The following is a 27,114-nucleotide window of genomic DNA, read 5'->3' on the forward strand; positions in this document are numbered from 1 at the left end:
TCATTTTCTTGTAATTTACTAGAAGTGCTGATATGACAGCAGTTGTAATGGGTAAAATAGAGTAATCCGTGGAGATGCGTTATATATATGAAATCGTTACTTTAAAACTTTAAGACATATGAGGTGATTTTGGCTTACTCTTGCTACTTAGAATCACAGCAGCAAAATGATCACTATCTTCTGAGGTAATGTGTTTGAAATAAATACAGCAACCTTAAAAGCAGAGTGCAGTAATAAAGTAAATTAGATGTTGCATAACGAGGTGTCTTTTCTATTCTTTATCTATTGTGGGTGAAGAGAGTCAACAGGAGCCCCATAATAAAGTTTGTTTCTTTCAGTTTATAAAAGCTGTATAGAAATATCTTCATTTGAGATCGTCTCTGAAAAATAAAGCCAGTGGTTCTTGACAGCAAATCCTGAAGCAACTAGCTTGATGCCATTCTGTGGAGACACAATCACACTTCGGCTGTACTCTTTTTAATAAAGGCAACTGGAATTTAAGTAAGTTCTAGATTTAGTACATTTCAGAAATGGTTGTGAAACAATTATCTGATTACTTTTTTGGTTTTGTGTTTTTTTTACAGAATGCGAGACGTCGAGGAGCTGTGATTAATTTCAATACTGCAATATTAATCAACATTATTTTTGGCACCGGGAAGCTGAATGGCCTTGCTTTTTATGGAGACATCATATGTAAGAAATGTCTAAGGCTTTGTAAAACTGTTGCCAAATAGACTGGAACATGGAGACACAGTTAGACCCCATGAAGGATGACTTGCCCTTAATGGCCAACACTAGCTACATGCTTGTAAAGCACTATATATTGGACTTGGATGTGGATCTTAAAAGTAAAGTTATTGAAGGCATCATAGTTTTATTCCTTGAGACTGGGAGTGAGTACAGGAAAACCAGCATCACTGGCAAAGAAGGCTGCCAGTCACAGTTTGATGAAACCTGTAAAATGAGGGCATCTGAACCCTGCCACATCCCTATGACAAATGTGAGTGCGTGTTCGTCTAAAACGGAATATAGTGATTTTGCTGTCTGTGGTAAAGGTGAAGAAGATACTTCTGATAAAAATGGTAACCATAGCAACGAGGAACAGGCTTCTGGGATTTCTAGTTCAAAGGACTGCTGTGACATAGAGAATCATGGGAACAAGGATTTTCTGCTGGTGTTGGACTGCTGTGATTTATCCGTGCTAAAGGTTGAGGAGGTAGATGTTGCTGCTGTGTCGGGCATTGAAAAATTCACAAGGTCTGCCAAGCTAACTGATGTTTCAAAGGAGCTGGAAAATCTCAGGAATCAGATTGTACACGAACTTGTGACTTTACCTGCAGATCGCTGGAAGGAACAGCTATACTATTTTACTTGCTGCAGCCAGGCACCTGGCTGTGGAGAGCTTCTATTTACTACTGGCACTTGGAGCTTGGAGATAAGGAAATCAGGAGTCCAGACTCCAGCAGACTTTCCTCATGCAATAAGAATATGGTACAAGACCAAACCAGAGGGAAGATCTGTTACATGGACTACAGACCAGAGCGGCAGGTATGTAATTATTAGCTGAAAGCTTTGCACAGGTTAATTTTAAACATAGGTGCAAGAGTGTAGAATTGTGTAATGCTGAGCAACTGTGAAGATGACGAGTGCTCTCTTCCATTGTTTTCATTTCATCCTTGCTGTGAATCTGTTGCTGTCCTGTAGGAGAACATACAAACTCAGGAAACCCCAATGGACTTAAGAACATCAGGCCTGTCTAAGTGATTGCAGTTGCTTAATAAATGGGAGTAAATAACTGTTGTGTATGGTATAAGTGTGTGCGGAGAGTAGGGAATTGCCACTTAAGGGAAGAGAAGGTATGGATGACAGGTTATTTTCACTTTAATACTTTGTGTTCTTTTTTCTTCCTGGTATACACAACTGATCATACAGCGTAAAGATCAGTACACATAATATTTAATAGAATTGCCTCACAGCTAGCCTGTTATCAATATTGTAATAAGTTTAGAGATGCAGTTTTTTTCCTGTTTAGTCTCTCCTAATCAACTTTTAAAATCTCTTTCATCTATTATGTAAAGTGCATTGACGATAGCAAATGAACTGCAAAGTGAAACTGCAAGAAGAATTGGCATTTTATCTAGCATTTGTGAAAGTACACAGTGCTGTACAGAAATCTTCAAGATAAACTTTTTATGGGAGGGAAGCTACAATCTTGACTTCTACAACTGTAATTGTTTTACTATAATGTTCAAAGCTGGATTTTAATGGCTTTTTATGATATGTAAAAAAACAAGAACAAATTTGGAAGATGCGAAAGAAATTTGGTCTAATTGAATACTTGCTTTTCATTCCTAAACTAGAGATATATGGTTTCCTTTAATTTCAATTATGCTAATAGAAATTAAGAGTCTTCTCACTGGCATCCCTGTTAGGGAGGAAAATGAGGCCTTTTAATTGTACGTCTGGTAGTTAGGTAATTCTACAGCTAAACCATGAGCATCATCAAGTCCAGCAATGTCTCAAGTCACATTCATTATCTCTTCCCCTTCCCACTCCTTTCCTCACTCCCCAGGGAGGTATTTTTGGTATGAGTTCAGGAAATCTAACTCGGTGTAGTATCTTTAGTTATGAAAATTCTGAATTTTACCTTAGGGCAGTTGTGTCTCTGTCCACTTGCCCCTTACTGAAGTTTTTGAGACTAATGTTAGTGACTCTCAACTGGTATAGGACTCCTCATCTGTGTGTTGTCTGTGTGTTTTAAGCATTTGAAGGTTTCTTTTAAGCATCTGAATCACTGACATCTTTTAGTTTTGACTCTTTTTCCCCTTTCACTGCAAAGCATTATTCTTGCTTTAGAGACATTTCACAGCAGTTGTACACAAACATATGGAATTTTATGAATCAATAATGACGCAGGAAATGATGGTTTGATGTGGATCAGGCAGCCTAATGGTAGCAGATATTCTGAAGGTGGTTTATTTTCAGTTTTTTGTAGGGTATTCCAGAAACTAATGCCTGTCAAAAAATAAGTTTTCATATTACAGTTATTAGAATGTTTCTTGCTGCATTTAAAAAACCAAATTCTGTATGTGATGAACCCTTAAATTCAGTGGTAAAGCTCATTGTATAAAATGCTGTCAAATTTTTCCTTCCTTTTCTAAAAATAAAGGCCATTTATAATATATGGGGGAAGTACTATTACATTATATTCTCATAGGGGAATTCTTCAAATTGTTCCAAATTAGGCTTTTTTAGGCAGATGTCAAATTCTTTCCCAGAGGAATCTATAATCTATGGTTCTAAGCCCAAAGAAAAGTGAAGCGAATAACAAAGCATTGTGTGGCCGCTTCCAGTATGTTTCCTCTAATTTAACAGTAGCACAATGTTTTGAAATTTAACATATGCATTGTTTTGTAAAGACTTCAATTTTATTTGTTTTACACAATGATGTATTATAATAGAAAAAAAAATCAGTTAAAACAAAGCTTTGTGGAATGAGATTAGGCAAGCTGAGGTATGTGTATGCAAACCTGATGTTAGCACAGCAGGGCACGCTTCTGTTTTCAGTGGAGGAACTGAACATGTGGAATTTCAGCATTGCCCTGTTTGGGCTTTTGGTACTAAAAAATACATTAATGATCAAGAAGGAAGGTTTTCTTTAGCCTTAGAATGTGAGTTTTTTGTAGTAACATACTTTTTGGGTCCTTTATGTGGAAGGACTAAAAAGGGGACAAAATAGAGGAATAGAGTATGTGTGTGAGCATATGTGGGTATGCACATATATATGTATATATATATACATGTATATATATGTGTATATATATACATGTATATGTGTAAATAGACAGTTTTTTGTCTCTCCAAAAGTTGTATTTATAAGAACTATATCGGTTCTTAAAACTGGCAAGTAACTTCTAACAGTGATCAATAACATTATTATTAAAAGAGAAAAAAAAGTGTTGATTATAATGTTTGTAATATATTTATCATGAGCAAAGAACAGTTCTGTTTTCTGTTTACTAGCACAATACAGCACTGGGGTTTCAAACTGAGAAAGTAATGTTGCAATTTTAACAAAATTATACTTTTGTTTTAAGTATTCTTACTACATTGAATTATATAAAATGATTTAAAATAATCTTATTTTAGACACTATAATAACCACTTTGTGAAGGCGATAATGTGTATAAAACATCTTTCATTACTGGGAAGGAGAAACTTTTTGCCAGCCCATCAAGGTGTTTAAGCAGTTTTGCATCATTCCTGGGAGTATGTAGCACTGTTGAGTCAGCATGGCTACCAGTGTATTTCAAATTAAATACTTTCTCATGATCATTGTTAAGAATCCTTATTCATTAAAATATCCTAGAATCCCATCTCTTATTGTTCAAGAAAAGGATTAAACACATTTGGGTTAAAATTAAAGAGGTATTTTTCCTAGCAGACGGCCTTGCGAATTCACCTCTTATAGGAGATTCCTTCCACCTTTTTTCTGCCCTACATATTGCCACTTCTAGTGCTGTCATAAATTAGTTAATGGTTGTGTTGGTATTAATGTGAGACTGGAATGGAACTCATTTCCTCATTGTGGGATTATGGATGAAAGAGTATCTTTGCTATGAACGACATCTGTGAAAGACATTCCATGACAGTGAAACCTTTCACTACTGGGTCCTGATCCTGTAAGATACCTGTGCATTATTTACCTTGGCATGCACGAATAGGTACATGAATGGGTCAGGCACATGGATTTATTTTTTCAGGTTGAGCCCTAGATATCAGATATACAGAAAAGGAGAAGTAAAGGGGATGGGTTGAATTACTCCAAGTGTATGATTTTCATGAGAATGCTATGGAAAAAGTATATTTTAGAAGCTATTAAAGGATGATTGACCACTTCAGGGGAAATGCTGTAGAAAGACTTACCCTTGTGCTAATTTTCCAAGGTGGGAAATACTGGAAAACGTGAAATAATCTCCTTAAAAAAATTATTATGGTATCTTGGTACTTGTTTGACTAATTTAAATGCCTTACCTTTAAAAAATATTTTGTACCTGTCTAGATGATTATCTTTATGATATCTTATTATTAGATTAAAATATCAACAGATTTCTAAAGAATTCAGGAAATATTTTTGCCTTTATGAAAGCAAAGTATTTGTGAATACAGCAAGATAACTGTACAATTTGGTAGAAGTGCTAATGCTAGCATATATTCTGTACTTAAATGCATGTTTTCAGATGCAGTTCAACTGTATCACGGACATCACTGAACTGCATAGTTCCTTATTTGTGATAAATAATATTGCATTTCTGTAATGTGCAGCTGAAGCACTTGAGGTAGATAGTGATTAGGACAATATTCAAAGAGGTGGTACCTAATGTATCAATAAAACAGGCTTCGGTTTCCTGTTTAAATAATTAGATGTTACTGATTCTGCTCAAACAGCAAAGAATCAGTAGAAAAGTTCTGACGAACCTGTTGTGATTGTTTTGTGGACCTGTGTGAGGAGTCTGTGTCAGGCTGGATCTCACTAGCATGGAGACTGGCACATTTCCTCGTTATTTTTTGACTGCAGATTAAAAAAAAAAAAAAGAGATTTAACCTTTTTTGAAACCCGTTGTTTCAAGCTTGCCTCTCCTTTAGACATATATGTTTTGAAATGAAAATTATGTGCAAAGAGAGTAGTTGCAATTGTTCAGATGCATTGGTGACAACAGCTGTTTGTAAATTTGAGTACTTCTGAAGATAAGCTCTTAAAAAGTCATAGCTTCTTTGGCACTGTAGCCAATCAGGTTCTGTTACGTAGTACGTTGCATGCAGTAAGGACTAAACAAAAACTGTATAAAAGTATGCATAGCAACATTGAATTTATTTTTTTTTTACTATTTTAACATTTAGTTCATAGTTGATGCTCCCTTTTGAAAGAGACTGAAATTTTCATAAATGTTGTAAACTTGAGAATTTTAATAAATATTCAGGGTAGTGGAAACAAGCTAAATGTATTTCTTCAATATTTAGCTAAAGCTTGAAGTTGGTAGTGAATTCTTGAGCAGTGATCTTGAATTTCCAGGAGGTTACACATAGAAGTCCATATTTACGAACTTTCTCTATATGGAAATAGAAAAATTGTTTTGTGTGCTGTAAGCGCCATGTTTCTTGTGTCAGTCACAACAATGATATTTACTAAAAATCAGGAACTGGAGCTTAATACATTCTTAGTATATGTAATTTCCTTAAGTTTCAGAACAGTTCACAAAAATTACCAAATTGTTTTGTTTTATCTGGAGACTGCTGGAGAAGCAAAATGTCACCTTTTCACATGTGGAAGGATTGGTTGCCAAACGTAAGTCTTCAAAATTTTGGTTTAGAATTGTTGAAGTCTATCATCTTTTGTGTCCTACAGAGGTCAAATGACCATCTAAAGGTTGCAAAACTGTTCTTTGTGTCCTTAGTCATTGGTACTTGAGAGTGAAGAATTGTGTTTGCTTACAGTGAGCTAGCAATTTGCAGTGGCTATTGTCTGGATATTGGCTACTAACCATACTGGCATACCTGGGCATTCTAGGCCGTAGGTAGAACATGTTTGCAGTAGGCCTGCAAAAAAAGAGGGTGATCATACCAATTCCCAGGCTGGATCACACCGTTTCACCCTACTTAGCCTGACATCTTTCTGATTACTCTGAGTTCAACATAATGCTTTGTGTTTGTGTTTTCTGTCTCCAAAGTGTGCTAACAATGTAGAGTCAACCACAGAACTGTTTTGTACTAATGAAAAGAGGAAAGGAGGGAGAACTAAAAAGGAATGAGGAAGAAGCCTACCAAAATACACTTGCTGAAAGAGACACTCTTGACCTCTCTAAACCTGGATGCTGGTTCCCTCCACCACTAGTATGATGACATAAATGTGTGAACAGCTGGGTGATAAGGCGTGTTAGGGAGCTAATCTAACTGAAAATAAGTGGGGAGGAAGGGAATGTCTTATAGGAGTTGTTTGGAATATGCTACTGAGGTTAGTTTGGAAGATAATTATCAGTTTCACTGGTAATACAGGTTTGTGCCAATGTAATCCTGTATCTATAGCCTTTATGGAGTCTGAGGCACCCATTGAATTTTCATAATATATTTGATATTTTCAAAGCAAATTTTTTCCACAATAGAAATTGGAAAAATGACCCAGATTTTCACAGTTTCAAACTGCAAATTAGAAAATGTGTCATGAAATTAGATGCTTATTTTTCAGTGGTGTGCATTAGCATCCTTCTATGCTCTTGGATGCTGGAAATGCAGGAAGAGTTATTCCCTTGAGCTTGGTTTACCTCATCGGCAAGGCTTGGGAGAATAAGATGCTTCAGAATCCAGGCAAGTCACAGACTAAATCCTAAGCAGCTACCATGAGCTGTAGGGAATTCTCTCCTCTTTTTTTGTGTAGTTTTGTTCCCAGTGATGAGTATTTATAATTGAGTAGTTAATGAAGTAGTCTGAAGTTTGTTGGAGTACTCATGTCTGATACAGTGATTTCTAAGGAAGAACAAATGGTATCAGGACTAGAATAGAGAAGTAAAATAAAAATAAAAAAGGTAGGCCTTGAGTAGAAAATGAACTGATTTGGTATTTCTGGAAATGTGGATGGCAATGAACAAATATCTATAAAAAATTTTAAATAGCTCCTCCGAATTAGTTGTCCTAACTAAAAAGCAAGACCATGAGAAACAAGGGGTTTTTTAGTGAATTTAAACCTTTTCCAGAGTTACAACAAGTTTCATGGCCTGGCAGGACGAATGATACTTAGAAGTTGGTGGAGTAAGTGGATGCCTACGGTACAGGACAGTTGCTTCAGTAAAATGTACCAATGAGAGGACTATACTAGATCAGAGGAGGCTGAGAATGAAATAGTATTATGAAAATACCGTTATCCATACAAACAATGAAGTATAAGTGTTTCCATTTTCGAATGCAAAAGGGAGGTGAAAACAGAGATTAAACAGCCAGTTACATGGGGAATGAAGAGTCAAACAAGCTCCAAAAGGGAGGTGAAAACAAATTAAACAGCCAGTGATATGGGGAATGAAGAGTCAAACCAGCACTTGTGTATTTATGAATAGGCTGGCCAAGAAACCAAAGCAACCTTTGATTTCAGAACAGAGCTGAGAAAGTCCAGCTGTATACAGTTCATATCCATAGAAAAACTGTCTTCTGCTTTTAGAGACAGAGGCTTACAAGAGGTTGGATTTTTTTTGTTCCTTGCTGTGGAAATAGAGCAATTAGGGAATCTGACCAAAGTGGCTGACATGGCCGAGCCTTAGGGCATGATTCAGGTGTTTGATGTCAGGTGTCTTAAAGATGACCTGCAGATTCCTGTTCGGAGAACAGAGTTATCAACTGAACATTTATTATTAGCTTTAAAGTAGTAGCTTAATTTGCTATTATAATTGATATTACATGGGAGAGGGAGATCTACCAAGAGCTGGTTTGAACTGATTTTGTTGTGTTATGAAAATATATGAATACTGTTGAGTTAGGATGGCATGAATGGAATTTTCCTCAGAATCCTTGGCTCTGGGAAATTACTGAACAACAGACAGCTCTGAGTCTCCGCTTGCAGCAAGACCAAACAATACCACAACTAGTGCTTGATTTTTCCAATAGTCTGGATTGTTGGTCACTGGGAATTACTACTCATAAAGTTGTCCAGATGAATAACCAGAGACATATTTTGTGTTTTGTGGATGCTTGTTTTTCCAGTGTAACAAGTAATTAAACAAATAGCCTGAGTTCGTTGCTTATCTTACTTTTGCTGTATTCAATTTTCTTGTCTCTTCCAATGTATGGTGGCAAAGGTTATGGCTGGCATAAACAATGTATTACATAAGTAGATGATCTGAATGTCACAAGACCATTAAAAGGGAAAGAAGAGAGATGGAGAGGATACATAGTAGGAAAAAGGAAAGGAACTGTGAAGTTTCTTGCTAGCAGTGGTAGGGGTAAATCAGAAAAAAGGCAAATTTTGTATCAATTGACAAGCAGTCTAAAACTAATTGTTTGTCATTGCTATTCTTTGATGTACCTTGCTAAGCTAGTAGTTTTTATTTTTCTGAATCAGGTGAAAAATCTCATCCATACTGCAGTAAGAATTATATTTCTGCTCCTCTTACGTGCTGGAATTGTGCTGCCTGGCCCAGGTGATCTTGATATGAATGTATGAAAATCTAATTAAAAGCTGATGTGTAATTGTTGTTCTGATAGTTCCTCTCGAAATTTAGAACTTGTATGTTTCATTACTGTTTTCTTAGCAGACTGACATATTTGAATACATTTTGGTTTGAAATAAGGAAGTTAATAAGTATACCTGGACAAAATTGTATTAAAGTGGGTGAGGAGTAGAAAGGAGGCTTAGTTTTGAAGAAAAGATTGTGTACTTGACCAGTCTTTCTCTACTTTTCTAACTCCCTTTCTGCTTGGGCCTTAATTGAAGAGACTTGTGACCTGCCTGTGTATTTCAGCATTAAAATGTTTTAGGAAAAAAAGTTAGTTATGTAATATGTATTATTTCTTATAATGAGAGGCTTCCTAGTCCGCTGTGAAAGCCATTGGCCTGGGAGTCTTGAAACTAAGCCTGTAGGTGCAGCTTCAACACTAGCACTAAGCAAATCTGTTCACTGTGTTTCATTTTCCCTACCTGCAAAATGGTATTGAAATTATTTGTAAACCACTTTATGGTCTGCAGATAAAAAGTGCTCTCTGAGAGTGAGATGATGGTAATGGTCACTGTAGTGTCCGTTCCATGTTATGTTTGCATTGTACTTGACACAGCGTTGCAACATTCTGCTTAGTGATGTTCTTCCAGCCTGTTTTCTCAGTCATTGTGGCATTTCCCTCTAAAATTTCTTCAGGATATGAAAATATCTTGTGTTGCTCTTAAGACTGGGTTGTACCAACGGCACCCAGCAAAACAGCCTTCACAAATGCATGGTAAATCATTGGTAAAATAAGTATATCAGCAGTCATTGACTGCATCTTTCCTCGCATTCTAAAAAAGCGACTAGGATCTCTTTTTATAGTCCCGTATATTTTGATAAAGTTTTTATGAATGGGGAATCATCCTTTCCTCCCCATCCCCTCCCAGCAGACTTATGTTTTAGGATAAATAATATGTCCAGTATCTCTTGGCTAGCATTATAAAGAGGAAGCAGAACCTCTGAGGAGGTGAAAAGCAAGCTCTTCCTTCTTTTTGTGAACTCACTGTGATGCACTGTTTATTTTTCTGGGATAAAATCCAATTATTTTATATATATCAGAGTTGGTTACAGATTCAGTTTTAGGATATTAATTCCAAAGAAATGAAAGCTAATTAAAGATTTCTACAGATTCGTCGTCTTTTACATTTAGCTATGCATTGTGTTTTGCTGGGTAAAAGATAACCAGTTGACTTTCTAACTACTGCAGTTCTCTGTTGACCTTCACTTAATATCTGTGTCTTACTCTGATACACGTCAGGGGGAGCCAGATGTTCGTGTGCGTTAACAATAGGCCTAGTTAAACTGCAGTTTCCCTCCCTGTTTTACTGAAAGATCAGCTGGCCTGCATTAGCTAAGCCACAGTAACTTGGTTGTGCCATGGACAGCTCTGGACCCAATAGCACAGATAGGAATTTTGACAAGAGGGCAAAAATAGCTTCCTGTGGCCATCAGTATCCAAGTTCTTTCCCTCTCTGTAGTTTTGAGTTGGCTTTAGGGAAGGAATAATTTGAATGGAGGAGCTGTTTGACAGGGAGTAAACAAGATGCTCAGATCTTAGCCATTGCAAAATAGGTTTTGCCCTAACAATTTGCCTGCTATTTTCCAAAGTGTTTTGATGATTTCTAAACTCAAGTTATAAGAGATACTGATCAGAATATTTTTAGCCTCAAGCATTCACAAAATAATGTGTTGTGCTCCCAGAATATTGGCTTTAAATATCATAGGTTTTTAGAAAGTCAGTGCAGTGAAGTGATGCTTTCAAGATTTTTTTTCTTTAGCTGGAGAAACCTACTGACGGTGTTTGTTTTATATAATTTATATTTGAAAACTTAGCTTTTTTTAGTTAAGGTGTGGTGTTATGCAAATACTAGGAGTTAAGATAAAACTGCAGAATGCAACAAAAGAAGTGAAACAAGAATTATTATGTCTGTGCTCCAGCAGTAGCAAGCTAGGAGTTAATGGAAGGCCTTACTACCTTCCTAACTGTGGCAAAGCTACTAGTAAAAATTGGCTGTCATGAAATATTGCAGCTGAAATTGGAAAGGGGCAGTAGATGAAGAGGCTGCTTAGGAAAGGGTTAGAGAAATTGAAGAAAGAGCGATACTGTAAGGAAGATTGCTATGTGAAAAGCAAGAAGGAGGCTGAGGCTCACAGAGAAGAAGGGCTTTCTTCTCATTGTGTGCCCTGTGGTTGAAATTCTGAAAGGCAGCTGAGCTAACGTGCATTACCTTACTGCAAGAAGAAATGTAAAAATGTGAAGATTTATTGAGGCTTGGACTAAGGAAGGCTCAAAGCTAGATCTACTGCTCTGAGTTTGGATGAGCTTCCAGGTTGTACAGAGTGGTGGGATTAATGGTGATGAATGCACTACTGTGATGGCAACAGGGAGGGGTCACAGGTGTGGGTGAAGCCTGCAATGACATTTCCAGAAGATATTCAGAAGCCTTCTTTGGCCTTATGGGTTCAGCTGAGAGCTATTGTATGAGACTGGAAGGCTCATGCAGAAGCAAGAGATGGGAAAGCTGGGTTACTCTTTTCTAGTTTATGTAAAAATCATTGTGGTAATCTTGCTTTTCTTCATCTTGTTTTAAATGCATTGGATCATATTTTGGTTCCTGTCATACAGGTTTGAAACCTACATAGCTGAGGTTAAAAAACCGCACTTCAATACAGCAGTAGGTTTGATTTTTGACAGAAAACTTAATTCGGTCTTTCTTATCTTAACTCCAATCTGTTTTCCTTCCATCTAGGCCATGTGTTTATACGATGGGATCGCCAATAAACAACAGAGCCCTTTTCCCATGCCAAGAACCACCCGTTGCCTTGTCAACATGGCAAGCCTCCGTCCGAACAGCTGAAGGCTTTGTTGTGTTAATGAGTGGTGAAAATTCAGCAGAGCCAGTCCAGCTTCAAGAAGGTGAAATATATTTTCTATATCAAATTATTTGCAATAATTTTGTAATTAGAAATACAGCTTAGTAAATACATGATTTTTGAACGAATGAAGTTCCTAATCTTAAAAACACTTTATGTTTATCTGTAGTCTCTATGTCATTCTTTGGAAAAGTTACCTGCTCAAGGCCTCAGGATAACTTAGTAAGAATTCAAAGCATCTACGTTTCACTGTTAATTCTACTTACTTTTTTCTATGTTTTTATTCCTTTTACTTTTTCCAAACCTAGGCTTCATTTGCCGTGGATTGGCTTTGTTTTAATCACTCTCTGGTTGAACATTTTGTAGACGAAGTACCTTATCAGGTTCTTGACAACTTCAGGCCTTGGTAGATAATTAACTTTCAGTTTTAGTTCTCCAGTCAAGTGTAGCACAGCATGCCAATGATTAGAAGCGGTTATTGTGTCATATGTGTTTCCTGAAATATATGGCATAGATGAAGAATATCAGGTCAGTGCCCTGAAAATCTGGCCTTTGGGGTTTTTTTGGCATTGGTAGGTCATACCTTGTGCAACAGTAAACAAGCGAACTATTTGTCTTCTGTGTTGGTTATACTTTATTCTCTAAACCTCTGTCTGTACAGAGAAGGAAGTTTTTAAGGCAGATATACACATAATAATACAAAGTATGTCCACTCCCATTAGTTTTGGGATAATCTGTCAAAGAGGGTCAGTATTTTCTAGTGTTAAATAGTTCTGATGAAAAGAGGCATATAGGGAAAACATTAGAATTAGGTGTTTCTGGAAAAAAACCCTGATCTTCTGTTCCTTAAAGAGGCAAGTTTATTCTTGAAGGAAAAAGAAAGAATGAAAGTCTTGATTTGAAAACAATCAGTTAATCTGTTTGTATGGTTATTTTGGCCTGGTGTGAAGGTTGTTTCAAGCCTTGTCTCTGCTGTTGAAATATGGAAAACTATGCCATGATGAGCTGCTCAGCTCACTTGGACAATGCTTTCCTGTCTCGACATCAAAAAGGCAAGAGTGCTCTTGACTTCAGACTAGGATAAAAGCCCTGCCATCATTGTTTAATTAGTTTAATCCACACTTAGACCTTGCTAATGAGTTGTCGCCTGTCTATCCCTCAGTGGTGGCTATGTGGTCTGAAATACTAAGGGGAAGAAGGCTGTTTATCTGAAATTTCTAGAAATAGAAACCTTAGAAAAAATTCCAGGCAGTATATTTGAGGTATAATTGAGGTAAGTCAGTTAAAATTGATACTCTCTTAGGCCAGTTAGCTAGTTGAAAGGTCTGTATTGTGAAAGAATTATTTCCTCAGTAACATCGTTTTGCCATTCTCGTTTAAAAAAAAATTAAAATTTATACTTGAGTAAAGAAAAAAACTAGTCATGGGGAAATCCATTTTTAAAGTGCTGTTGATGGATTGTTGAGAATGGTTTCAGGGTACCATATTGTTAATGATAGCACTGGGACTTAGTCACCCAAAGTCAGCCTTGTCACTCTATGGAGAACAGAAGGTGCTTTTGTTTAAATCCTTGTAGTTGTTGCAGTGGATTCGTTTTTGTTGGTAATTCATATGTCAGCTCAAAGCTTTGTTTGTTTTGTTTAGTTTTGTTTTTTATTTTCCAAAGGCTAACGCAACGTATTTTGTTTCCGAAGAACTCTGTGAAAGTAAGAACTACTGTAAGAAGTCCGTAATGGAAAGGCCAATAGGGAGGAAGTGACTCATTTTAGCTTCACTGTGCTAATGAAGTGCTGAGTGAAAAGTGTGAACTGGGAAGAACCAAATGTAGCCTTAAAGTTGGCTCCTCTAGGAGCCATGTGACATGCCAAAGTTCTGTGCTGAACTTTGCTGAAGAGAAGCAGCAGGAGCAGCTACTGCACTTCTGTCCTTACAGTTTTCCTTCTGCCTTTCCTCAAGATTGAATTCCAAGAGTGTGGAAGGTTCTGCTTATAGATCTATGTGGCACACACAAATATTTATGCTAATTTTGATGTCGTGGTGCAAGGATTGCTGGGTTTATTTAAAGGTAGTAGACATTGTGCTCCAGCAGCAACCAAAGACTGAGTCATGGAGGAGACCCTTATTGTCTTGGTGCATATATACAGTTGGAAATGACAAATCACTGTTAGATAGCTGTTTGGGTTGTAAAATTTACAAAATAGATACAGAGGAAAGAAGGGCAAGGGGCAATATTGTGAGGAATGTTTTTAAAACGCAAACAAACCCAAGGCTCAAGAGTTAATCTGAAGCCTTGAATAAATTCTTAATGAAATTAGGAATACTATTTCATTAGTTTAATTAGCAGGACCTTTTAAGAGCTGAAAAGTTCAAAATGGTCTGTATGTTTGGTCTGAATGTTTTCAAAACCTGTCCCACACAGATATTTTTGTTAGGCAATTATGCAGAGCATGTGAAATCTATCAAACTTAAAATTTTATCTTTACATTTATAAAACACACAAAAAGCCTTTCAGAGTGGTTTCCATTAAAATAATGTTTCTTTGCCAAATTATTTACGTACAGTATGCTATTGCTGTGCTGCATATTTATAAAATCATACATAACTGGCAGAACATGAAAATATATTTTTAAAAAATGCAGTTTCTCATAAAGAATAAACATTTTGGCAAGCAATTGTGAATTAATTTATTATGAATAGAATTATATGTTAGATGAATATTTTTTCCTTTAAAAGTTGTATTTATAACAAGCGTGCAGGCAGACAATATGAGAACAGCAAGCAAGGATGATACACCTTCATGCTTTTAAACAGAGATCTGCATTCTGCTTCACAGGCTACATCTCTAGGTGTGTGGATGCCCTGATCCAGCGCATAACTAGACTAGGTGTATTCACGTGCACAGATTCCTTATTTGCCACATGTATTTGCAGGTTTTGTTAATCATATGCTTCCTCCCGTATGTGCCATTTTTGCATTCTACATCCTACAAAACCATGGTTCATTCTGTAATTTGAAATGAAGTGAGGCCACATTTGTTTGAAAAATGCTGATACATCACTTACTTAAATACAAATGATAATGCTAAATCATCATTTACTTAAGTACAAATGGTAACTGTTCAAGTATGACCTACAAGTGCTTAAAAGTACCTTGCATTCTTTATGGAGTTCTTAGAGAAGAAAAATTTATCACAAAAATGCAATTGACATTGCCGTTTGGGAGAAAGTTTTATAAGGAACGCTACGTGTGTGTGTGTAATGTAAGCCATTTAACCATTGGATTTATTTTTCAACACTTGTCAGTTTTACTTTGCTTCAGCATATTACTATAACACATAGAAAGTTTAAATGTACATAGTCACAAACACCTTTAAATTTGTTTTGATTCATGTTCAAGAAGAAGATATTCAACCATTAAGTGTGAAATCGACTGGCTTGCTTTTTGTGCTGTTACTCTACCATTATCTAGTCTTTGATCTTGCTTTGCCATCTCTAATTCCAGTGAGAAGGTGTATTCTGTTATTGAGAGGAAATACGGTGCTTGAGAAGCCACTGTGACTGCTGTGTAGCTAGCAGCCACAACAGGTTCTTTTGTTTGTGCACCTCTCATTTTTCACAAGGCAAAATAATCAAGTCCAGTACTTGTGTTGATTCATCTCCAACATATATCAGGAACTACAGCATGGGATTTGACAACTCATCACATGCTGCTCATCCCTCTGAGCAAGTGTTGAACCAATGCTCTGGCATGAATGTGGGAATGCTCTGTAGGAAATTCTGGCTTTCAAATGAGATCAAAGATCTCTACTAGTTACAAAGAGTTTCAGAAAGCTGAAAGGTTGGTTCTTAATCGTGGTGCTCCAGTCAAATAGTAGTTTTGACATAACTACTTACTTGACTGTAGTTTTAAGTATTAACACTAGCTCTTAATTGTATATCAAATGCTGTGTGGGGCTATCTCTTTTTCCCTAAAGGTAGCTGAGTTTTGTGGGGTTTTTCAGTAAATCATGGACTTCATCTGTATTTTGTGGTGTTTATATTTGTGTTAGTGCAAACTGTTTGAGGGAAAATATACCAACAAGTAAAAATACTCTTAATGTTTTTGTGTCTGGCATTAGCAGATACTGACTTTCAGGTGCTTCTTCAGTTATAAAGGACTCCACAGGACTCAAACAATTTTAGTAGTTTCAGAGATAGCTAAATACATTAAAAATTCTAGGAAGCAATTACATCATTCATCATTATTATTTCATGGAGAAGAAATAAACAGCCTTTAAATTGTTCTTCTGCACAATTATAAATAGATTATAGTTTCTTACCCTTGTTAAAGGTAGTCCTATATTTTGCATGCAATGACTTCTAGTTATACCTCATAGAATAGATGATTGTCATTGCATGGTTTATGCAGTTATGACATGATAGATTTGCTTTGCAGAACTGAAAAAAAAATGAAAAAAAAAAGTCAAAATTACCTGTAGATAAAATATTTTAAAAGTATTATAATTGCCTAAAATAATTATGCGTAGGAATCAAGTTGTTTTTAAATTATCTGGTTGTAAGGATAGGGTATAAGCATCACAAATAAAAGGATTGGGGTGCTTTTCCTGTATTTATCCCATGGTCTAACTGCAGCCGAATCTCTTATTCTTCTCAAGGTGTCCTTGTTTAGTCTGAAAATATTTTTGTGGTACAAAATGCTATTTTTGGTAAAGAAAGCCATCTCCCTGTTTCAGTTGCAGTTTTCTGTAACCCTAGAGGTGATGGTGTCTCCAAGGTAGGCATTGGAAAGCAGAGGGCAGCCAGGGGAAGGGGACGGAAGGGAAAAGGAGTAGAGTGGAGCTTGTGATCCAAATCAGTCTATGCCCTGGAATAGATCTGAGGTTAGGCATGAAGGAAAACAAAACAAAACCTGCTGACCTGAAGACAGTTAAAGAAAAGAAGTGAAGTTACGGGAGAAAAGGGCAGGCTGGGAGACAGTCTTACCAGTAGTGAGAGGAGAAGAAAGAAGGTAAATGAGGGTTAGACTCTGTTTGAAACAGTAGTTCATGGTGTTGCCAACATAAAAAACATTTCAGACACCGATCAGTGAATGCACTATAGAGACAACTCACTTGTCATGTCAGTGCATGGGATTTCGGTCATTCAAGACAAAAAAACTGTAGGAAAAACACATAGTTATCCTACACAGCTCTAGAGTATGAATGCAGAAGGCATGTAAAAGCCCTGCAGGAAATGGATTGAGCCCCAGTTAGGTGTGTAAAGACAGTATAAATCTTGGATCTTGTTCTGGGAGTGTATCGAGACTTCTCATGGTCTCCATATTGATTGCAAAATATAAGGGACTTGGAAAAAAGACAAGGATCTGTGTATTAGTTGCTTTTCTTTTCTTTGGGAAATCCTAATTTAGATAAATCTGAAAACACATACCAAGAAAAATTAACTTTCTTTGTCTTTGGTACCTTTACCCTTTTGCAAGGTTTGCACCAGCCCTGAATACTGTATGTTTCTTGCTAATTAATGTAAATTCGTGAATACAATACATGCTGTTCATCTCCCTGGACTGCTAAACTGATTCCCCATTCATTTTGACATTCTGTTCAAATTGCTCTTGTTTTTCTGAAAAAACTCTGTGATCTTGCTTGTTCTAGCCTGTCTTGCTAAACTTGTTTCTCACTGTAACCCCCTCTGCTCCCTTTGTATGCATAGCATAGGCCGACACCATTTCCTTTTAGACAATCTCCTCACTGTAGGGAGAGCCTTCTTTACACCTCCTGCCATCTGGAACAGTTTTCTATGACTGCCTCTTGACTTTCACGCTTGTTTCAGAGCTCGTTTGAAAACACATTACTGTTTTTCCATTATGATTCTTCAAATTTTCACTCTTCTCTGCTGTTATTTAACTCTTAAGGTTTTACAATTAACATAACTTCATGGAGCATTTTGTAATGCTTTGTATGTAACAGCTGCTACACAAAGTGCAGTATTGTAGACTGTCTCTGGGCCTTCTCTTGTACGCATTTAAGTCAATGTTAAAGCTGCTATTAACTTATACCTCAGTGTGTGCAGGCTTAGGCCTGTAGCACAGTTTATACGATGAAACTATCTACATCATGAGTTTAATATTTCACGATAATAAATTGTTGCTGTCCTGGATGACCTCCTTCTCTCAAGGTGGCATTTGCTTGCCTTGACTCATTTGTAGCTTTGGTAACTTAATCAAAAAAAGGTCAGGGGGCAGGGAGAATTTGGCAAAACAGTCATCCTCTTTGTTCCTAATGTGTTTGGAGTAAATAAGTTCCTTCTGCTTACATGCTAACAGGAGGTTAGGAAAATTACAGGAGTAATATATGTTCACCTGACAATACAGACAAAAGGTTTTTGATAGTAGTGGTGAATGCTGCCAAAAGTGGAATGGAGTGAGGGAGTGTAACTGATTGCTAGTGCATGTAAGAGGCAGAGGGAGGCTTTATCGCATCTTACAAGACTTCACAAACAGTATTGTTTGTCGTACGAAATAGTAGGTGGAAAATTTGTTGAGGCTAAGCAAAAAGGGTTTTTTGCTTGGCTTTCTTTTGGACAGCTTGACCTTCTATGGTCATTAAGGTAGGAAACCCAGAGATACTTTGCTGCACTTGCTTATTTCCTTTCCTCTATGCATTGTGGCCTCCACTGGATTGGGTTTTTAAAATTTTTCATTTTGATGGTGTTCCATAGCCCCGGTCAGAATACTATTGCTGTCACAGTTCTGATTTAGCCCAAACCAGGACAATTGCAAAGGAGCAAGTACTAATGTTCACTTAAAATAAACAGTGGTTTGTATGTTTCCACAGTTGCCACAGCTACAGTTACTTACACATGATTCTGCGGGTTGTAACTCATGCTAGGCTCTTTCCAAGAGTGATGAACCTATTAGTGTGGTGTAGTAACTGTTTGTGACCATGAGTACTTGAATGTGACCCTTAAGCTATACCTTTTTTAAAGGGACAAACAGAAAACCTAAGTAACATACAGATTAATGAAAAGTATGCTGTCATAAAACATCCTTTAGTTTATCCAAACATGTTTATAGATGTCTTGCGGCACTGTGTTCTCATAGTGGTAAGACTTACCATCATTTTACCTTCTAATAGACTATCTAATCTTATTTTAACAGCTCCTGGATAACTGAATCAATGACTTAGGCAATATCCCATCTCATTCTAAGCTTCGATTTCTCACTGCCTAGTTGGCATATCATGTATCTCAGATTCCCATGTCCAATACACAAGCACTAGTGTTTGCTAGAACTTGCCTATCAGTTTGGTGCTGTCCAGAACACAAAGAAAAGATTTTGTTCTGTGTGAGATAATACAGTTAAGACAAAAACGTAAGGTGGCTGGTTTAGGGTTGAAAGAGTTAAATTGTAATGGTTTTGTGTGTGTGGATCTAAAGGTGCTATTAGATTTCACATCTGATGCAATTGTTGGGCAGTTACAGCACAATGATGTAAAGTTGCATTGATAACATCCCATTTATGGATGATTTATTTATAGATAAAGATATCAGCAGACAGAGGAAGGTTGCAGGTATAAGTAAACAGTACTGAATCCATGGTGGTTACATATGACTGCTCTTATGTGAAATTATTTTTCTTTCCTCAACAAAAATACCATGATGTAAGGTGGGTCCAAAATCTCAAGTACATAAAAATGTCAGATACTGAATGTGTGCTGTGACTGATGAGTCTGTACAATTTTTTCATTTACAGGTATCTTGAGCTGGTACTACTACGTGACTATGCCAATGCCAGCATCCACCTTCACTATTGCTGTGGGATGCTGGCAGGAAGTTAAACAGCAGTCCTTCACAGCTGCTGTCCAGACAAACAGTGAGTTTTCCTTGCCAACTTCACAAGCTGATTTCAGGTTGGTGTTTAGAATATTGCTGAAAAAAAAGATATATGGGTAGCATTTTCATTTACTCTGGCATGTCAAAATGAGTCATATTTGTACAGGAATCAAAATAGAGCTTGTTTAATCTCAACAGAAAAATCTTGACAGGAAAATAATTCCAAAGACATTATTTCATGGGTAAGGGTGTGGTTCTTTTTGTGTGAAAACAAGCTGCTTAGTGAGCAATAGGGTTAATAAATCCCCATGTCCTCTGGGTTTGCATCCTACATCCTGTGTCTCTTAATGCCCTGCCACAGCAACACCAGATCCTCTCTTGTTTCTTACAATGCCTGGCTGTAAGATCTTTTCTTTTTTCTCTTCTCCTCTCTCCTCTCTTTTCCCTTCCCTTCTCCTTTCTCCCTTCTCCCTTCCCTTCTCCCTTCCCCTCTTCTTTCTCCCTTCCCCTCTTCTTTCTCCCTTCCCCTCTTTTCTCTCCCTTCCCCTCTTTTCTCTCCCTTCCCCTCTTTTGTCTCCCTTCCCCTCTTTTGTCTCCCTTCCCCTCTTTTGTCTCCCTTCCCCTCTTTTCTCTCCCTTCCCCTCTTTTCTCTCCCTTCCCCTCTTTTCTCTCCCTTCCCCTCTTTTCTCTCCCTTCCCCTCTTTTGTCTCCCTTCCCCTCTTTTGTCTCCCTTCCCCTCTTTTGTCTCCCTTCCCCTCTTTTCTCTCCCTTCCCCTCTTTTCTCTCCCTTCCCCTCTTTTCCCTCCCTTCCCCTCTTTTCTCTCCCTTTCCCTCTTTCCACCAGGAACCCCAGGTCTCTTTTGGCAAGGCTGCTCCCCAGACACACAGATCCTAGCCTGTGCTGGACTCTTCAGTTATGTCATCGTAGGTGCAGGGCTTTGAACTTGTCTTTGGTGAACTTCACACTGTTCTTGCTATCCCACGATTCCAGCCTGTCCAGGTCTCTCTGTAAGATGGCTCTCCCTTTTGACTTCACCTCACCCACCTGGTTTGGTGTTGTCAGCAAACGTGATGAGGGTGCTTTCAATCCCATCATCCAGTACCTTTGTGAAGATGTTGAACAGTGTGGGGCCCAGCATTGACCCCTGGGTGACTTGTGACAGGCTGCCAGCCTGAGTGAAAACCATTGATCACCACTCTCTGAGTGTGACCTGTTAGCCAATTTCCTACCCATCTCGCAGACCACTCATCCAGTCTGTGTCTTGTCACTTTGTCCACTAGAAGGCTGTGGGAAACTGTGATGAATGTTTTGCTGAAGTTCAGGCAAACAGTATCCACTGCTTTCCCTATGTCAACAGAAAATGTTATTTTATTGTAGAAGGTGATCACGTTAGGCAGGCTGTAAGTATTTTTTCTGTTATGCAATTAGAAACTTATCCAAAACAATACTCACCTTTTAGATAACTGTTTTGAGCTAATACTGTGTTAACATTAAGACAGTGGAAGTCTTTACTGTTTTGATAAAGCTAGTGAGACTTTGTAACTTGACTTGCTGGAATTTAAAATGAAATGATTCTGATGGCTTGCAGCTTGCCTAATTTTGGTATAAAAAAATTTGAATAGATCTTGAGCATAGGAATTTTTATATTTTACCTAAGATCAGTAAGACTTGCCTGTTGAAGCTTTAAAATAGTTTATAGGGTTTATAAGCTTCTAGAAATTGTTTTGTTTATTCCTTTACTGTTTATGTGTTTATAATATGACTGCCTCTACAGAAATAATGCTGTAGCTGTTCACTATATTTTCCTCTTTAATGTACAGCACACTCAGTAACAGGACTTTTTATTGATTTGGTGCAAAAGATTATTCTGATAGTATCTATAGAATAAATTAAGTGCAAGTGTGGTGTCTATTATGCATAGACAAAAAGGGAGAGCCAAAGTGTACAAGGTTGTTTTGCAGTTAAGACATAAAAATATATGTCCTTAAAAATCTGCTATTACAGTTACATCCAGTTTATCTTTATTGGGAGTTAGCACAACAGACGCTTGTTACTTGTTTTAGTCATTAAGGCTAGGTAATCAAACCAACATTGTGCGCAGTAGCAGGCATTTCTAGGAGGGATGTGAAATGGATAGATGAGCAAATGTTAGTTTAATGTCTTAAATAAGATAAAGGAGATAAACTCTTGGGCAGCAGGAAAAGGAAGGATTTCTGAAAGAAGTTGTCAAAATGTGTAATGTAATTTAAGTCCAGGTGCCAGTGAGTTTGACATGAGTAGATTGTATCAAAGAAAATGTTAAATGGAGCTAGTGTGTTAAGTTTCCTACCTCCTTGTGGTCATTTAGGACTTGGCAACTTTTACAGGAGATAGGGTGCTAGCTTTCATGTTCTTGCCTAATCTCAACCCTGATAACTAAACACAAAGTGACATTTTTTTAGAGCTGAAATATACTTGGTTAGACCACCCTTGGAAAAAAAATGTATAACGATGGATGTAGTTTCTTTGCATATGTAATCAATGGAACAGCTTAGACTTCACTTCTTTCACAGGAGTTATGTAAAGTGTTAAAGTGTCGGTACTTCAGCAAAATGTAGTCCTTTTCTATGTGTTACCGTTTTGATTTGTGTGTCAGCACTCATCTGGAGCATGATCTTCCAAATATAAATGCTCTGGGTGATGCCAGGTGCAATAAGAAGAAGTGCTTTGCCTGTCCAGATGTAGTAGAACCAGCTTCCTTAAGCTGAAGTCTCAAAACAAGGAGAAGCTCTGTGCTGTACAGAAGACAGGCTAGCAGGTGAAAACATGAAGCTGATTTCTGCTTAGATATAAGTCTATTTGGGCAGATAAATTATTGTGAAGGTATATGACTCAGTGTTTAGGAAGGATTTGATTTACTCCTCATTCCTTCCAGCTACAGCTCTAATATCCTGTAAAACTAATGAAAAGTAAGCTTGATCCTAATGTGATATTTTCAAATTCTATGATGGTGAGCCTGAATTGATACCTACTGTTGTTTTTTCTTAAGAAAAAATCAGTAAAAGTTCCTTGAGAATTTTAGTAACAAGAACAGAAAAAAAAACCCTCGGAATTTCATTCTAATTGCACTTAATATATTTGTGTTAATATGTACAAAATTTTGTTTTCATAGACAAGCTTGAATAAGAATTCTCTGAATAAATAAGTATTTTGTATTGTTACTTAGTTTTCTTTAACTACTTTCTTTTGATGCATATCTATTATAAAAGCAAGGTTTGACTAGTCTCTTTTTTTAGTTATAAGTAACTATATGAGTTCTACTCAGACATGTAGAATGAGTGTTTTCACAGTGCTGCACATGTGTGAACATTGTGAGATACAAATGAGTTGGTTTTATGTGAACTGTCATTCTGATATCTAGAAAACATCCTTGTCTTAGCATACTCAGTTGTGCATGTTTCTGGTATCACATTAAACTGGTTTTTCTTTTTCTTTTTCTTTTTTTTTATTGCCAGATGGCATGACGAAATCTGTGGTCATGTGGAATATCCCTGCCGTTTCCAAAATCCTGCTGCCAGGTTGCAGGCAGTCATTCCTTATAGAGTCTTTGCTCCCTGGTGCCTTATGGAACACTGTGAAGAACGTTTGCTTCAGTTAATTCCTCAGTGCCTCTCAGCTGCTTACATCACACTGGGTACCCACCCCTTTTCCAGGCTTGATGTTTTGATAGTTCCTTCCAACTTTTCCAGCCTGGGCATGGCTAGGTAAAGGAAGTTCTTAGTATCTCATCTCCTTTATTTTGTTAGTCTCCTTTTTTATCAGCTAGTTAACTGCCAAATTTCTATCAATATAAAGTTGCTGTGCTATTTTTCTTAAATCAAACTTAAAACTCTAGTTCTGGCTTCATGGGGGACAGTTTGTTTGCATCCTTTGTGCTATGATCTTTAATTTTAGTTTTAACAGGGCCCTGGGAAGGAAATTATAAGCTCATTAGACATGTGGGTCTGATTTGCCAAACTGAAGTTCTTTTATTGATTCTATTGATGTAAATACTTAATGCTGCTATCATTTCATCATGTTTTCTTTTGGTGTTGATTTTACCATTATGTCTTGACAGAACAAGAGGATGTTAAAATCCAGATCTAGAGTTTATTCATAAGCCTTTTGTGATTTATGAGTTTCTACTCAAACACTGGCCTTTGGAAACTAAGGCAAACTGTAAGGATTGTATTATCAAGTTTTCATGGAATTGTGGAGAATAAGAAGCTTAGTTAAGTATTTTCACTTTTACAGCATAATTTCCAGTCATGTAATTACAATAGAAATTTAGCTCTATTAGTTCTAAGGCAATGCCTAGCAACTGACGTTCCCCATTTGCGTTTTATTTTTCTTAAAATATGTATTTTTAAGTTGGTAATGAGATAGTGTTTGTTAATAGCAGAGAATGAAACATTATTTTCATTCACTGTTTGCCTAGTGCCAACAGTAGAGTGGATCCATTTAGGCAGATGAACAAAACAACCAAGGAAAGAATTAAAGACAAAGCTCTGTTAGAAAGGTGAGAACTGAAAGGAACAGTGTATTCCCAGACTGTTGGTTTTGTATTTTGGAGCACTTGGGGCAGTTGTTGAGTAGGTTTGATAGCTGTGCAACCTCAAAAAATTGCACAAATAGCCAGTCCAAGTGTTTAGATGAACCAGAAGTTTATTTCTTTTTACTAACTGTGTAATTAATCAAATAAGGAAATGTTTTGTTTCATGCTACATGTTTTGTTTCTTATTTACGATTATTTTTTTCTACAGCTTTCCTCTTGCAATCCTCCTTAGGGATAAAACTAGAACATTATGCTGGCACGTAATAATATTGAGTAGTTTTTAGTATAAATTTACATTCTTAATTTTTTATGAAAATCTATAAAATTAAAAACTTAAACATTCAGTGACCCTCCTCTGTCATATAAGCCTCATTGTTTTATAGATACCTGGTACTGGTTACGGGGTTTTCAATGGTAGCTCTTCACACAGTGAATTCTTAAACGAAAGCATCAAGAAACTTACATAGACGCTTGGTTGCTTTGGGGATCTACCACTGACTATATTCTTCGATGCTTTGCATAGTGGTTTGATTTGGAGGTAAGCGTGACGTTGTGTACTATGTTCTTGAAGCCATATGAAATTGTAGAGCTGCTTAGCAATTTCCTCTGACTTCAAAGGCATGGTACTAAAAGATTGACACAGGTCCTTATGGATCATTACCGTAATTGAGGAAGAAACTGTCCATTTTACTTAGCTGTATGGTAAAACCAATGATCAGTGGAACTGTGAGGAGTGAAACACGCAGAGAGTACAAAATGAAGGAGAAAGCGAGGGTGCCAAAATGACAGCATGCAGTAGGAGAGATCTTCAGGATTCAGTTGTTAATACACTACTGTTCTTTGGGAAGTTGTCAGAGCTTCCCCTGCGTGTACCTTCCCCAGAACCTATAGGGAAAAGATGCCTGCAGGGTATTCTGTTGCAAAACCATCTGTGGTTATCTGAGTCCAGATTGCATGTTCAGAATAGTGCAATTGTGCTTTCTTTGTGAAGGAGATGAGAAAAACCTTTGCTTTTATTTCTCTATGCTTCTTCTAACCACTGTCAGTTCCAAGTGACCCATATCGTTGAATATAAGTAAAAGATGAAAGAAAGGGCATGCATGCTTCCTGATGCTTTTCCTTCAACAGTTCATCAGGCCAAGCACATTTGGATTTTTCAAAATTGAAATAAAGGAATAATTTAGGCTGTTTAAATGTGAAGCTGTATTTGGACAGCAAAGGAAATTATTAAGTGACTCATAATACCTCTTATGTTACTGTTTGGCGTGATTTTTCAAATCAAGTCTTATATATATATATAGCAAGTTACTTAAATGGTTAATTCCTGTGCATGCACTGATAATTACCTAAATGACTTCAGTTAACAATAAGCTATGTGCAAAGTCATGTCCAAATCCACATTAAAAAAAAATTAGCTATTATCTTGGGTTAAAAAGGGTGCTGGAGTATTTATTTTTTTATCTTCTAGTCTATATCTGTAGCAGTATAAACATAACATAGCATGCCAGCACAAAGGCACTGTTGTTTTGAGAATTCTAATTGTATTCCTGTCTGCCAGGGAAGGAAGCAGTCATAAATTTTAGTCATTATCTGAAGTATCAGGGCTTTACAGTGTTTGGCACTTCTCTTTGTCTGTTCCTCATTAGCTGATACTTACTATGTTTTTTATATCCTAACATGCTTCCCTTTACTTAAGAGGTGTGTTTCCCCAACGTTTTAGACTGGTATGAAATTATGATAGTTCTTGCACAGAGTGACCTAATTAGATGTTTTAAACTGTCTATTCTAGTAGCTGCTACTGTGGGTCAACTGCATTTCTCTTGAAGTCTGACAGATGCTTTATGAGAAAAACCTCTAGTTGAAAGCATATTCATTTTACTTGTGTTTTCTGTACATCTCTTTACTGTGTTTTTTAATTTGCTGTGGCATTCTGTATAGAAACAGGATCTTGACTGTATATAATAATTGCAATCATACCTTCTTGCTTCCTGCAGATCTTCAAAGCTGGAGGGTTTAATTTTGCACTCTCTCTTGGTTTTACACCATTTTAGTTCAAGTGATTCAGTATAGCTTCTCCTAAATTTGTGCTAGGAAAAAAAGAATGCAGCCTACATGTCTTTGTTGGTGATATTATGTTAATCTGTATATAAATTAAATGAATAAAGCATTGTGGACCAAATTTAAATAGCTTAAAAGTCAGAGATTCAATGCTTTCTGTGGAATTTTGAGAGTTCTGTGAATATCTAAGAGCACTTAATTATCTGATTTTAAGTTCTCTCACTACCAGAAGGGAGTGAAGTGGAGGGAAAGGACTAGGGAATTGTGTCAGACTGCAAAGACTCTAGAGCTCCTAATTAGATTGCTCAGGGAAGAGATCCCTGACCTGATAGGTGCGCATCATTCATGTGTTCAGAGAGATCAGACCTTAAAAGCAGGGGATTAAAATTAGCACAATGTTTTGATGCTGGTGATGATGACATGCTACTCCCTGAGGAACTGTCAACCCCACTGGCATGTCAATAACAGAGTTATTTCACAGTTGCAGGTGCTCTTATGTGAGCCAGTAGTTACTCATGTGAACAAAGCTGGCTGAAAGACTTC

At 37.0% G+C, this 27,114-nt stretch overlaps 1 protein-coding gene across 3 annotated transcripts in view; it reads left to right on the top strand.

Annotated features, from left to right (window-relative positions):
• The first annotated feature begins 742 nt into the window (after positions 1–742).
• Positions 743–27,114, top strand: part of AOPEP (aminopeptidase O (putative)) — a 181,289-nt gene continuing 154,917 nt past the window's right edge. For 2 of the 3 annotated variants that reach the window (XM_086479444.1, XM_086479445.1), the window contains exons 1-4: positions 743–1,548; positions 11,990–12,156; positions 19,860–20,016; positions 23,435–23,683. In XM_086479444.1, the coding sequence (XP_086335570.1) occupies positions 743–1,548; positions 11,990–12,156; positions 19,860–20,016; positions 23,435–23,683 (1,379 nt within the window). Of the gene's footprint in view, positions 1,549–11,989; positions 12,157–14,082; positions 14,093–19,859; positions 20,017–23,434; positions 23,684–27,114 lie in introns of all 3 variants that reach the window. The other variant, XM_086479447.1, reaches the window with a different exon arrangement.

The sequence above is a fragment of the Leptosomus discolor genome, chromosome Z (genome assembly GCF_034619465.1).
Source record: "Leptosomus discolor isolate bLepDis1 chromosome Z, bLepDis1.hap2, whole genome shotgun sequence".
Lineage (NCBI taxonomy): Eukaryota > Metazoa > Chordata > Aves > Leptosomiformes > Leptosomidae > Leptosomus > Leptosomus discolor.